The sequence below is a fragment of the Manis pentadactyla genome, chromosome 14, assembly GCF_030020395.1.
Source record: "Manis pentadactyla isolate mManPen7 chromosome 14, mManPen7.hap1, whole genome shotgun sequence".
Lineage (NCBI taxonomy): Eukaryota > Metazoa > Chordata > Mammalia > Pholidota > Manidae > Manis > Manis pentadactyla.
In genome coordinates, this window is record NC_080032.1 from 27,299,654 (window position 1) to 27,313,394 (window position 13,741).

Sequence of the window (13,741 nt, forward strand, 5' to 3'; positions counted from 1 at the left end):
ACGTCAGCTGTGTCCACAGGCCTCAGTGCCCTCCCCATAGAATGAAGGAAATACAGGCTCAGGCTCTCCTGTTATGAGGATTCAATGAATTATGAATACGAAACACCTAGCACCATACCAGCCCTCAGTAATTATTGGTCATTATTATCATGGAAATGAATCTCAGGATGATTCAGCAAGTTGTGATTTCACAGATCCACCAAACCAGGCCAGCTCTGATTTCTGGAAATGCTTGCTCGTTTTTGCCTCTCTCTGAGGTTCTCCAGGGTTACAAAACATTTTCAAGGTGGATACTGGCGACTTTTGCCTCTAAGGACGATTCTCCATGGCTGACACTGGCAAACAAAACAAGATCAAATAGGGGAAAGTATTTTATCAATGAAAAGCACTGAGCAGATGTCAATGAAGGGGGTTACGACTCATTGTTCAGCCTTCAGCCACTCACAGAACCAAAAAGTGTATTCAGTCCTGTGCTTGACTCCAAATTTTATGTGGAACTGAGGTCAAATCACTCAAAGTCAGGCCTTCTGTGCAGAATTGGAAACTTTTGGAGGTTTTGTCGAAAATGAAGGCACTGTCATGTTTCCATGGTGTCTCTCTATGAGAAACTCATTTTATAAATATTCTCAAATAAATGTGTTCCCAAAATTATGGATAACATTTTTATTTGCTGACTCAGAAAGTCCCTACCTGGACACAGAAGCCTGCAGAAAAACCAGGTCATGGAAAGGCAAATATTCACAGTGAACTTGGCAAAGTTCTGTTCCAGGAAATTCTGTTCTGCCAACAGTGGGATGCAACTGGGATGTCTGTGTCTGGGGAGCCCCATTTTGTTTGCTGTGTTTCCCAGAAGCAGGACTGGATGGTAGAAGAGGGACATAGGGGACACCTTAAAAATGAGACAGCAAGGATGATTTAGAAAAGGTGTGGTAAAAAAATAAAAAGCCCAGACTGTAACTCCAGCCTCTAAGCTGGTCTCTCAGCATCTAGGGGGTCACAGAGAAGAATGACATCAAATAGACAGAGGTTCAAACTCCATGGCTGCAACTTACAAGCTGTGTGATCTTGGGCAAATGACTTCACCCCATGAGCCTCAGCTTCCTCATCTATAAAGTATGAGTGGTAATTCCCACCTTGCAGAGCTTTTGAAAGGAGTTGAGGGGAGACCGTATGTGGGCAGTACCCCACAATGTCAACTGCTGCTGTTGTAGGGATGGCAGAGTGTGGGAAGGTTTTCTAATAATCCTTGGGGGAAAATCAACAAAAGCAGGGTGATAAGGGCTCAAAAAAAAGACAACTCATAGGAGCTAGAAATCCCAATTTGGGGTGTGTATCCAAAAGAACTGAAATCAGTATTTCAAAGAGACAAGAGATTTGCACACCCATGCTCACTGCAGCATTATTCACAATAGCCAAGGTAACAACCTAATGTCCATTGACAGATGAATGGGTAGTGAAAATGTTGTATATACAAACAACAGAATACTATGCAGCCTTAAAAAGGAGAAATCCTGACATTTGCAACGACATGGATGAACCCAGAGAATGTCATGCTCAGTGAGGTAAGCCAGACACAGAAGGACAAATACTGTATGATCCCACATCTATGAGGAACCTAAAATAAACTCATAGACAAACAGAGCAGAATGGTATTTGCCAGGGGCCAGGGGAGGAGGTACAAGGAGATGCCCATGAATAGGCACAGAGTTTCAGGCATGCAAGATAAATCCATGTAGGGATCTACTGTACAATAGTGCTCAGAGGCAACTATATGGCTAAAACTTTGTCAGGAGGGTAGGTCTCATGTTAAGTATTCTTACCACAAAGAAAACCCTAAGCAAATCCATAAATGGACACAAGGAAACTTTGGGAAGTGATGGACATGTTTGTTACCTTGATTGCGGTGATGGTCTCCCAGGGGTGTGCGTTTGTCTAAACTCATGAAATTTTATACATTAAACATGTACTTTTTGTTTTATGTTGTTGATCAGTTATACCTCAAAAAAGCTGTTTTTAAAAACAAGCAGGGGAGAGGAATCCTGAGCATCTGAGGGCTGGAAGTGACAGAGCCTGACGTCTTCCAGGCAAGTGGAGGAATACAGATGAGACGAGGTTGGTGAGCAGGGCTGGGCTCTGCGGGGGGATTGGGCAGTGGCTGGATGCCCCCTCCAGGGCTCCCTGGATGTACAATATGCAGAGCTTAGTACCTCTGCCCTCTGTCATGGACTTCTCACAATGCGTGGGCAAAGGGGAGCTCCCACTGGGAGGACTTCGGGCAGGGAGGTGGCATGGCGCGGCTGTGCCCTGTGTAGATGGTCAGCCATGGCTGCTCAGAAGGCCTCCTTAGACAGAAACAGAATAAATTGTTGCCAAGGGCTCTCCTCATGTTCTGCTGCAACCCTGAGAGGCTATAACTTTGCTGCAGGTCATTTTTAGTTAATGGGGATCTGTTTCAGGGGTTCATGTAACCCAGCAGCAGGTGGCCCCTCGAAGGGAAAACTGTAACTCTCCCACATGTGTGTTTGGAAGGCAAAATAATCACTTTTCAATAAAATAAATGAATGTGCTGATTTTGACCTTTTTAAACTCCATGGCAAAATCCAGATGGAGGCAAAAAACACAAAATCTCATTTCATCTAGCTGTTCATATATTAATTTACAAAGCAAAATACCAAGATTAATTCTCATTCAAATCTGTACCCACCTAAGGTTCTTGAAAATGAAATTACATTAACAATTCTCTTTCATTTTTACTTCCAAGAATTTTTAGTATGCAGGGACTTCAGCTTTGGTGATTTCTGTACTTGAGCACAGTGGGGATTCTGTAAGCATTTGGAATTTTGTTTTCTCTGCCATTATAGGAAACAATACAGTGCCTTAGAAAGGTAGTTATTTAGAATCTCTTAAGATTATGCAAGCATGTATCTGAGATTATATCCCCATTTGTAAGTGAATTTTAGGTCTGATTACAGTGAGTGATGTAAAATACTTGCTCTGAGTAACTCGACCCTTATTATTTTGGGGGTGATAGGCACACCCACACCTGCCCAGCATTTATCAGCAGGAATAGGGACTGCTCCTGTGGCTATGACTGCCTGGCAGTAGGACTTGGAAAAGCAATGATGTTCTGCCCATGTACTTGTTTTCTAGTGAACCTCACCTTTTCAAGGTCCCTTCAGAAGGAAAGGAAGTAAGAGATACTGTTCATCTGAAGCTATGAATGATAGTCACTTTAGACTCTGACACAGTCCAAGCAGAAATCAAAGTCCTTGGTTTGGTGCTGAAACTGAAAATAAGAGGAAAGGAAAGGAATGAAGGCATGGACACTAGGTAGGTGACATTCCTTCCCCTGTAACTAAGGAAAGTGGGTTTTACTTAGTTTGTAGATAATTTCAGGCCGTGCCAAGTACAGTTGGTCAGGCATTGCACTGCACAAGGGGTCCACATTCACATTACAGGTGTTATAGATTTTCTGCTAGAGGGAATCCAGTGTCTTTTGGAAGCACACCTCTTTCTAATCTGCATGAAGGCCCCACATGGGCCATTGGTTCAAGCCTCCCTCAGGACATCCTGAATTACAGAGAGGAGGCACACATCTATTTGCGCAGCCATCTTTCCTAAAACAGAGATTTAGTTTCTAAATCCAGCTCAGCCTCTTTAGTTTTCAATTTCATTAACAAAGGGCATGCTGATTCATGTAGCACATAAGAAAGAACCTCGATTACTCTGTTCACTCCTTAAACTCAAAGTCTAGAACATTCACCTGGCACATGGCAGACAGCCAATAAATGTGTTTGGTGACTGAACTGGTAGGTTACTCGGCAACGAAGTTACCGTCATAGTTAGCTTGACATCTGCCCTGAGCAATTTTCCCATTACCTTGGGAACATAGATCAGTATTCACACATTTTTGGATGGGGAAGGTAACATGAAGAAGGCAATAATACATTCCACCATAAGGAGGATTTATGGAAAGTTAAGTAAATGAAATCCCCACTCACAGTTAACTTCGCAGTGGTGAAGATGTGAAGAGCTGATCAGGGAGGTGAGATTTCTGTATGAGAATTCAGGATTTATCTCTCCCTAAACATGTTCCTTGCTAGGATTCAATTCTTCTGGCCGGTGGTTCTCAAACTTTTTGGTCTTAGGATCCCTTTACAGCCTTAAAAATCATTGAGAACTCTAAAAAGCTTCAGCCTATGTGGGTTACAGCTGTCGATAGTGATTGTCTTAAAAATTAAACGTTCCATGTTTTGCAAACTCAAGGTTTCAAACACACATATTCCATCAGCTGTTAGAGAAAGGGCTTGGCTTCATGCCTCTGCATTTTTGAGAGAAAGACTGTGAAAAAGGCAGATCACATTGTAGCATCTGGGGGGCCAGTCTCCTCACTGCCCAGGAGCCTGTCCTGATCAACGAGCTCTTTAATTCTGCACCCGTCCCTGAAGGGCATAGAAAAGTGCCTGTCACTTGCCTCTGGCTCTTTTTAGAGGCACGAGTGTTCTTCCTACTGTGTTGTCTGCCCATTTTCACAGTCTCAGGGAGAAAGAAACCTCCGGTTCTTCGCCTCACCCAGTAATTAAGGGCACAATTCCACCAGATGTGTTGGGGAAGAAATTCACATAATATTAATGAACTTGGAGTATGTACTTAAAGAGAAAAAGAACATTAATAAAATCTCTATGGATCAACAAATAACAGGAATTTGCTGCTTTGCAGTAAACAAACTAAGTTACTGTGGATGTGCAGAAGCTAATTAATTAATACTACAGTTATTGTTGCTACTCGTAGTAATAACAGCCAGATTTATGTAGCATTTAATAAGTGCCAGGCAGTCTACTAAGGGCCTGATATATATTAGCTGATTTAACCCTCACTACAACCCTGTGAGGTAGACTGTCATTATGTTCCTCTAACAGGTGGGGAAACTGAGGCACAGAGAGGGTTTGAAGTCATGGTCTCTGCTGTCCTGACTCCCCCTTATTCCCTACTCTGTCTTCATAACATCTGGCAAAAGGTGGCCAGAGCAGGATTTGGGCCAGGAGGGTGAGGGCCGGTGGCTGTGGAAACTAGACGCTTTGCTCCGGTCGGTCCTGCAAGGATTTCTATTCCACGGAGAGCAGTGAATCCCAAGGCAGGCAGTAGGAAGCTGACCTCTGCCCAGGGTCTGTAAACCCAGGGTAATGGGCACCTGCTGGGATTTTTCTGCAAACCCTCCCTGCAGGTCCTTTCCCATCCCTCCTCTATTTCTTTGTGGTTCCTTTTGGACCTGGCCTTATTCCGGGGTACACATGCCATGCTCAGCCAATCAGACTTGGTGTGGTTGCCTCCAGAACAGGGTGCCAACACACACTTGACCAAGGGAGAGGCCTGATCCTTCTGCTAGGACTCTTGGGAAAGAGGCAGGCTTCCTCCTGGGGGTGATCAGTTGGTTGGATGCAAGCCAGCGGTGACCTTTAGGAAATCCTGCCTGAGAAAGGGGTCTGCACACAGAAAAGCAGAGCTGAGAGAGGCGAACAAGGTAAACCTGAATTGTTGGTTGAGCACCTCAGTACAACTATACCTGAGATCATAAGGCAAACGAATTAATTCTTCTTTTGGAATGAAAGCCATTGGAATTTGGTTCTTGCCACCTGCTCCAAAATTATGCTGATAAAACACAGAGAATTCAAAGATCTCCTTTATGCTTTTTGTGTGGGTTTTTTTTTGTTGTTGTTGTTAAAATATCAGACCACAAACAATATAATAAAAACTAGCACCCCCATTGGAGGGTCCCCTCGGAATGACGGTGAAGGCCGGCCAGGTGAGGAATGATGAAGAGATTCAATTACAGAAGGGCTGGGGCAGCATCTGGACCTCCGTTCCCCACTCAGCCACCTCCAGTACCATCACTGTATCACTGCTCCATCCAATAAAGTAGCCACTAGCCACATGTGGCTGTTCACATTAAAATTAATTAAAACTAGGTGAAGTTAGAAATTCAATTCCTCTGCTGCCCCGGCCAATTTTAAGTGCTCACCAGGCAGCATGCTGCTGGTGACATATTGGGCAGTCCAGATAGGGAACATTGATACAGGAAGTTCCTGGGATAACAATGCTTGAGAAGTTTCTAAATGTGAATCTTTCCTTCCCAGACTATAACTGAAATGATAAAATGTCGAGGAATGATGCTGGGTGATGTCTGAGCTGAGTCGGTGGGGGAGAAGGGAGCAGGCATGGACCTGCCGGGAGGAGCCTTCCGGGAGGGGGACACCACAGGGCAAAGGTGCTGTGTGCGGAGGGGCTCGGCTGCATCTCAGGCAGCGCAGGGCGCACAGTGCTGCTTAATGAGGACAGGTCCACCGAGCACCTCCCTTCTCCCAGCCAGCTGGGCGGCGGAGGGTGAGGATCTGCATCCATGCACTTGCAGCTTGGAGCCTGTTTTGGGGTCCTCAAGAATCCCTTCTCAGAGTAAAGTTTTTACATGCATAAAATAAAATATGTAGGCTTGCAAAGGAAGCCAATTGTGCTGAATTACCATTATCAAAATATTTTTAAGAAAACAATTTCAGGTAGAGTTACACATGCACTTTTTGTATTACTGCAGTCAGTAATAAGATCTGGTGTTGGGCGTAAAAACAACCATAATTTCAAATTACGGTGAAGAGCGTAAGTAGTGTTTCCAGGTACCTGCATCCACTGCAATATGACACAGAAATACATGCTGGGCATTTAGTGGTGACTGTGAGTGCTTTTGGAGCTGTGACCTGTGTCCCCAACGGGCGAAGCACCATCTCACTAGTGATAGTGAACATGAAGGAGTGATCGTGCCCCTTTGGGTTTGAAGACCTGCCTGGACCTCTCCGAGATCCCCTATGGGACAAGAGACCCCAGCAGGGATGTTGTGCCATTTTTATTTCATGGTCTTCTGTTTGCACAAATGTAGAGTCACTTCTGACCCAGCTGGCTGCTCTATCCAGGCCCAATTTTCTCACATTCGGTGGGCGGGCTGGGGGCTCATCATGGCCAGGGGCTGCATTCAGGGGAGCGTGGGGTCGGGGTCACTCTGGGTAGCAGATGGTTTCTGTGAGATGAGTCTACAGCACACAAGTGGCCATTTCTGTAGTAACAGCCCTGTGTTACTGTAAGGGGATTTATAAACCGCTGCCCTGGGGCTATAAGCCTTGAGTATGGAGCTCATGGCCAGTGGCCCAGCTATGGTTTCCTGAAAGCCAGGGCAGCACCAGGCAAGGAGTTCTGAGTACATTTAGTCCTTAAAACTGTCCTACAAGGCTGGCCTTACTGTTATTCCCATTTTACAGAGGGGGAAAAGGAGACATAGAGTGGTCAAGTCACTCGTCCAAGGTCACACAGCCAGTTGGAGGCAGGCCTGGTATTCCTGCCAATGGAGCTGGCTCCCAATTCTTATATTATTCTCTACTTGGAGAAAGTATGAAGGAGATGATAGACTCCGTGAAGGATGTGGTGAAAAGCACGAAGCTGGCAGTGACACCGCCCTGCGTGGTGGGGTGCCTTTCCTGGGCTCCCCTCCTGGTACGTGCAGGGGATCTGCAGGCCGGGCAGAGAGTGCAGATCTGTGGCCCTGCTGCTAGCTGTCCTTTTCAGTATAGCTCTTTATGTTGAGATGATAAACGGTTTTTTTATTTGCTTCACTATGTTCCCCATATCCATCTCTCATTCCCAATGATGCTGTATAATCTTTACAATTAGAACATGGTTTTTACTTCCTAAGTCAGTAAAACCATGGAAAGTGCAAACTTGGAAAAGACCTGAGCTATGACTCAGTCCCACCTCCTCCCTTCATGATGGGGAAACCCAAGTTCAGATAATGACGATGATCATATGATGGCAACACTGATCCCTCACATTTTCAGAGTGTTTACTGTGTGGCAGGCAGTGGGTAAGGTAGCATTTACTGGATAATTAATCAGGAACCCTGAAAACATTACCACCAAGTCAGAACAACTTCAGATGAGACATAGATTTGCTTTTTAGACAGAAAACTGAGCCAGTTAGTTGGAGGAAGGGATATTTTTAAATTTAATTTCAAAGTAGACCTCCAGCTATAACTAGGGAATAGTTATTCTGCCCACTTGTTATTTTCAACACAGCAATCATTTTTTGGTGGTCCAACAACATCAAAGCCATCCTTACAATATTCCTTGAGGGCTACAAAGGTAAAATTTTCAAGTTGGAAATGGAGCATGGTGATCATAATAGGATGTTTCTGGAAAACTATAAAACATTATTTTTTCCTTGTCTCTTTAAAAGGAATATTCTCCAATCCCCATCATGGGAGATGCCCCTCCGTTCCTCAAAATGCCTTCCTATACCTTCACAGAGCCAGAGATACTGCAACGTGGCTCCATACAGACCCCAGTGCAGAGCGAAGTCATCCATCACCTGTGGTCTGACAAGCGGACCCAGGGCATCTCTGCAGCCCCACCGCCGGCGCACGCAGTCAGTCCCCGCCTCTGGCTCTCTGAGGGCAGCAGGGGAGGAGGCTGAAGCTACCACGTCCTGCCGTGCCACTGGAAAAATCCAACCCTGGGGTTCAGATACCTGAGTGTGTCCCTTCACTCTCTCTTCCGTGCTGTCTACGAAGCAAGGAAGGAAGGTGACCCTCTGGACATCAGGGTCCCTTCCTGACCATGAGCATTTTTTAGGATAACCATGGTATGCTCTCTGGGAAGGAAAACCTAGAGGGAACAGGTAGAGGTATCCCCCAGGTATCCCTCAGGTATCCCCCAGGTGTCCTTCAGGTATCGCTCAGGTACCCTTCAGGTGTCATCCCTCAGGCATCCCTCACATGTCCCAGGTATCCCTCAGGTATTGCTCAGGTTTCCCTCAGCACCCTTCAGGGTCCGGGCTGGAAGCAGAAGGCACCCTCTAAGGGGCTGAGCTGGAGGTGTGCAGTGCAGGGCTCCTGACAGAGCCACAGGCAGCACCAAAGGAAATAGCCAAGGATTGTGCAGCTCAAGCTGCTATGAGGCCTGGAGCTGGGATAAGGGGAGGCACTGCAGTCACTGGAGCCCACGCTGAGGAGAGCCACAGAAATGCCCCAACCGGACAGGAGCTGTGTGCAGAGAGCCCACACCCTGGCAGATGGACAGCAACAGGGAGGGACAGGAGGGTGAGGGTTCCAGGGCCGCGGTAACAAAGTATCACAGACTTGGTGGAGGGGGGTGTTAAATCACAGGGCTTCAACAACCATTTGGGGGGCCATCATTCAATGCACTACGGGACTCTGTGTCTCTGTGTCCAACCACTTCCAGGGCCACTCCCACCAGAAGCCGGAGGGCAAGGGAGGCTGGGGGCTGCAGCCCACCTCGGTCATCCCCCGGGTCCCAGAGCTGGCAGAGCTGGGCACAGAAGGAGGGCAGATGCTGCTGTCTCCTTCCCAGCAACCCTCTGGCCCCACACTTTGCCCAGGGGTCACGGGGTCCCTCAAACCTTAGTGAATCTCTGTGACACCCCGGAGAGGTGATGATTCAGATTTTGAGTCTGCAGAGCTGAGAACAAGTAGCAATCTCTCCTTTAAATAGCCTTACAGATAGCCAGTTTATTTTAAATTTGATTTTATGCAGAGACATGGACACATTCTAGGAATCTGAAAGCTTTCGATGAAAAAAGCCCTAAGTTCCCACCATGTTTCAGGGGTCAAAGAAAATGATTTCAGCTCACATTTGTAAAGGTACACAAGGATAATCATTTGAAGCTCTTCAAAATATTGGCTAAATCTTGCCACCTCCCAGGAAATTCAGTCTGGGACTGAATCAGTCAGTCCTGGAGGAAAGGAAGTCTTAAACCTCCAAAAAATTAGGGGTGCTTGCCTTCTTTAGACTAGGCATAAAACTGAGTTTTTAAATTTTAAAATAAACTCCAGGGAGCAACTATAAGGCACTAATAGAGCTGCAAACCAGTTAGACTCCACCCCAGGCCCTGCATTATCCACCTTCATGGAAGCAAATTGCCATTACCTGGTCTAACCTTATCAACTATCTACCTGTCTGCTGTTTGCCCGTGGCCCCGACTGTGGGCCCCACAAGGGCAAGACCTGTCGGTTTGCTGATGATTTTCCAGGGTCGACCTGCAGTGCCTGCACATTCTAGGTGCTCAGTGTAAGGCCAAGTGGATTTTGCAGCCCCTTTATTCTCAAAATGAGACCACCCTGGGCCCCCGCCAGTGTGTGGAAACTGCCCCATGAAGGTCTGTGTCTGGTCTCTGCTTGTGGTTTACAATTTGTGGTGTGAATACACTGTACTTATGTCAAAGAATAACTGAACTCCAGGACTTGCCTGGGTCCCAGTGCTCTGCAGGCACAGGGGTTGGGTGGTAGGGACTGTGGAGGAGGGAGATGCTCAGAGGCCACAGAGGGGATACCTCCCCCTTGCATGCAAGGACAGGGTCATGCTGTCCAGTAAGCACATTGGAACCTGTTGCCGTGTGGCCCACAAGGCTGCTGACCAATCGGAAGATGCATGGCTTTCTCCCCTGATTTAGAAAGGGGTTTGAGGAGGCCTGATTTTGAGGTGAGAATTTCTCCAGGGAGGCAGATTTCCCATCAGGTAGCTCTTTATTTTACCTTTCTGAAGTGTGTTTTTCTTTAGAATGAGCAGCTGTTTGGGGAATTAATTTTTTCCAAGACCTGAGCAGTAGAGTCACTGGCAGCTAACAGGTTAACAGAGGATTTGTTTCTGTTCAGTTTTTTAAGATTTGTCATCTCCTAGTCAGACTGCAGTTTTATTTGCAAGTTGCTTCCAATAAAAATTTATGTTTGCGCTGCTTATAAATGTACGAAAGCTCATTCTAGAAAAAAACTTTGAAAATACTGAAAACGAGGATAGACCTTTCTCCAAGCCATCTCATTTATTGTCTTCTTTTTAGTATAGTTCCTAAGTTTCCACAGTTTGAGGTCAAACTGGATATGCCAAGGGATGCAAAATGATGACATCAAGTGAGCACCTAACGCAGCCTTCAGAGAGGTGATCTCCACCCGTGCAGAGATGTGAGTCAATTAGTGACCTTTTGCATGAAGCCAGTTTGAACTCACTTCCAGTTACTTGCAAACAAAAGGCTTCTGGGTCTGCTGTAAGTAGCCATTTCATCTTACCATAAAGGCATTACAAAAACATAATAACCACAATAATAATAATAATAATAATATCTTGCTTCACAGAGGGCTCTCTTGTGGCCTCCTGTATTGTGTGGCCAAAGTAATATGATTCTAATTTTCACAGCATCTGAGCATCTTGTCTTTTTGAAATAGGAAGGATAGGAAATTGGCTTTGGACCCTAGAAATGATGTTGATATTCTACCATAAGGGTTTGCAAGTTTTCTCTCCAAAGGGCTAGATAGAAAGTATTTTAGGGTTTGTCAGCTAACAGGCAAAACTGAGCATACTATGAAACTCTTAAACAACCATTTAGAACATAGCTATTGAAAATGCAAAAAACATTCTTAGCTGTGTGGTATGCAAAAACATCCAGCAGATTGAATTTGGCTCATTGGCTATTGTTGACATCTACTCTAGAACGTGAAAGTCAAGCGGAATCATTCTGCAACCTCAGAGTATTAATGGATCCTGTGGTAGACAGTATGCTGTCTGCATCTGACCAGCGTCCATCCCCTCGTTCAGTGGAAGCCAGGTTTTCCTATCATGCACCGTGCCCAGGAGCTCTCAGACTGATTCCATGTCTGCTCCATGGGACCATTTCTGCAGGCCTGGCCAGTCAGAGGGTCACATCCTGTCAGCTTCAGTGAATGATTCAGGTTGGGCACAAGACCCAAGCCAAGCTAGTCAGTTCTATCCTGAGCTAGTCCCAGGAGACTTACTTGAGCCATTTGCAAAAAGGTTTTCATTCTTCCTGCTGGAGATGATGCAGTCAAAATGCCAGCCTGGCACAGCCAGGGGCCACCCTAGGGACAGGGCCTCCTGGATAGTGACTCACACCAAGAGGAGCACAGAGATGAGAGACAAAGAGAAGCCACCCTCTGTGATGCCATTATTTGCACATCTGGATCCCTGGTAGCCAATGTGTGGTCTGCACACTAGCAGCACTGGTAAAACACAGGAGCTTTTATAAAACACTCAGCTCAGACCTCCTAAAGGAGAAGTTGCATCTAAGGAAAACCTTCAGGCGGCCTGTATGCATATTAAAGTTTGGGAAACACTTTCCTAGACTTGTTAAGTTACGTGATCCAAGTTCAAGTTGGGTTGAGTTGGGTTTACAGCCTTCAAACTCAGAGTTCTGGTTGATCTATTTCCCATAATCCATCATATAATTCATGCTTGCTTACAAGTTCTTAGCAATAATCGGAATAGGAGAGTAAAGGCATATTAAGTCAGGTAGAGAGCAATGGTGTCACCCAGTTCCTAACTGTGGCTACTCAACACAAGAATCACCTGGGAAGCTGCTAAAAATGACCAGTGCTTGGTTTCCACCCCCAGCAATCTTCACTTGATTTTCAGGGGTGGGGCCCAAACAGTAATGGCCACACAAACCCTCCCAGATAATTCACGTGTACAGCTGGGTAGAGAAACAGCCCTTTGGTTCTTCTATAGCAGAAGTTGGTAAGCTTTTTCTGAAAAGGGCCGGTAGGAAATATTTCAGGTGTTGTGGACCATACGGTATCTATCCAAACTATTCTACTCTCCCTCTGTGGAGTGAAAGTGGCCATGGGCAACTCATAGATGAAAAGCTGTGGCTGAGTTCCAATAAAACTTTACTCATGCAGCCAAGCAGAGGCTGGGTTTGGTCCCTGGGCTGTAGTTAGCCAATTGCTCTTGTGTGGAGTGACTTCATTATTTGCACGAGGCATTTCAATCTCCCTGCACATCAGGTATGAGGAGGGGCCACAAGTTGGGTTTGCTGCTGGGTGTTCATTCACACCCGATGTTCATATGTGACTATCCAAGTATCTGCTCCTCTGTCATGGTGACCAAGAAGGTCACATGTTCCTGATGGTATAGTGACAAGATGATGCTGTGTCCTTCAGTCTAGGTTCCTGAGACTCTGCATGCAAAAGAGCCCCAAACCACGTAAGCCATGAAATATAAGCAAGAATAATTTTCATTGTGTTAGTTACCTGAGCTTTTGGGGTTGTTTGTTCTAGCAGCCTAGCATAGCTTATCCTGACTGATATTCACAGTGGCCTAAAGTTTCCTTATAAAAAAGAAACAGAAAAAAAAAAAAGAATTGGACCAGACTTAGAGCAGAATAAGTACATTAATAATAAACTGGCATGGGGAAATAGCAACTAGCATGAAGGTGGTATGAAAATAACTGAAGTTGAGAAAGACTAATGACACATAGCAAACTTCCAAGCTGGAGGAATATGGAAAACTTGTGTGTATACCCCATAAAGAAATGGCAGTGAACATCCCAGGATAGACCAGAAGGACCCAAGGATGCAGTCAGACAGTCGAGAACAGGAGCACCTAGGATCACCCAACTCTTACCATGGCTAAGGGGACGATGCCAACCAGGTCCTTCTGGCTGATGAAGATCTCAGACACGGCGATGTCTGTGGTTTCTCTCCGTGGGTATTCAACCTGCCAGGTGATGGGTTGAGTTCCCGAGAGGCTGCTGAAGCTGGCTATTTCAAAGTTCATCTGCACGACCTCATTGAATACACTGCTGCTTCTAGAAGGGAGCAAAGGAAAAAAGCTTTAAGCTGACTTTGTTCAGTGGACTGACCCCCCTCTCCCTTTGGCCCTCCTCCTCCTCACAATTGTAA

The 13,741-nt window shown here is 45.8% G+C and overlaps 1 protein-coding gene across 2 annotated transcripts in view; it reads right to left on the reverse strand.

The window, feature by feature from the left end:
• Positions 1–13,741, reverse strand: part of TMEM132C (transmembrane protein 132C) — a 292,976-nt gene that overhangs the window by 52,971 nt on the left and 226,264 nt on the right. For both annotated transcript variants that reach the window (XM_057492560.1, XM_036921806.2), the window contains exon 4: positions 13,464–13,647. In XM_057492560.1, coding sequence (XP_057348543.1) covers positions 13,464–13,647 — 184 coding nt within the window. The remainder of the gene's footprint in view (positions 1–13,463; positions 13,648–13,741) is intronic.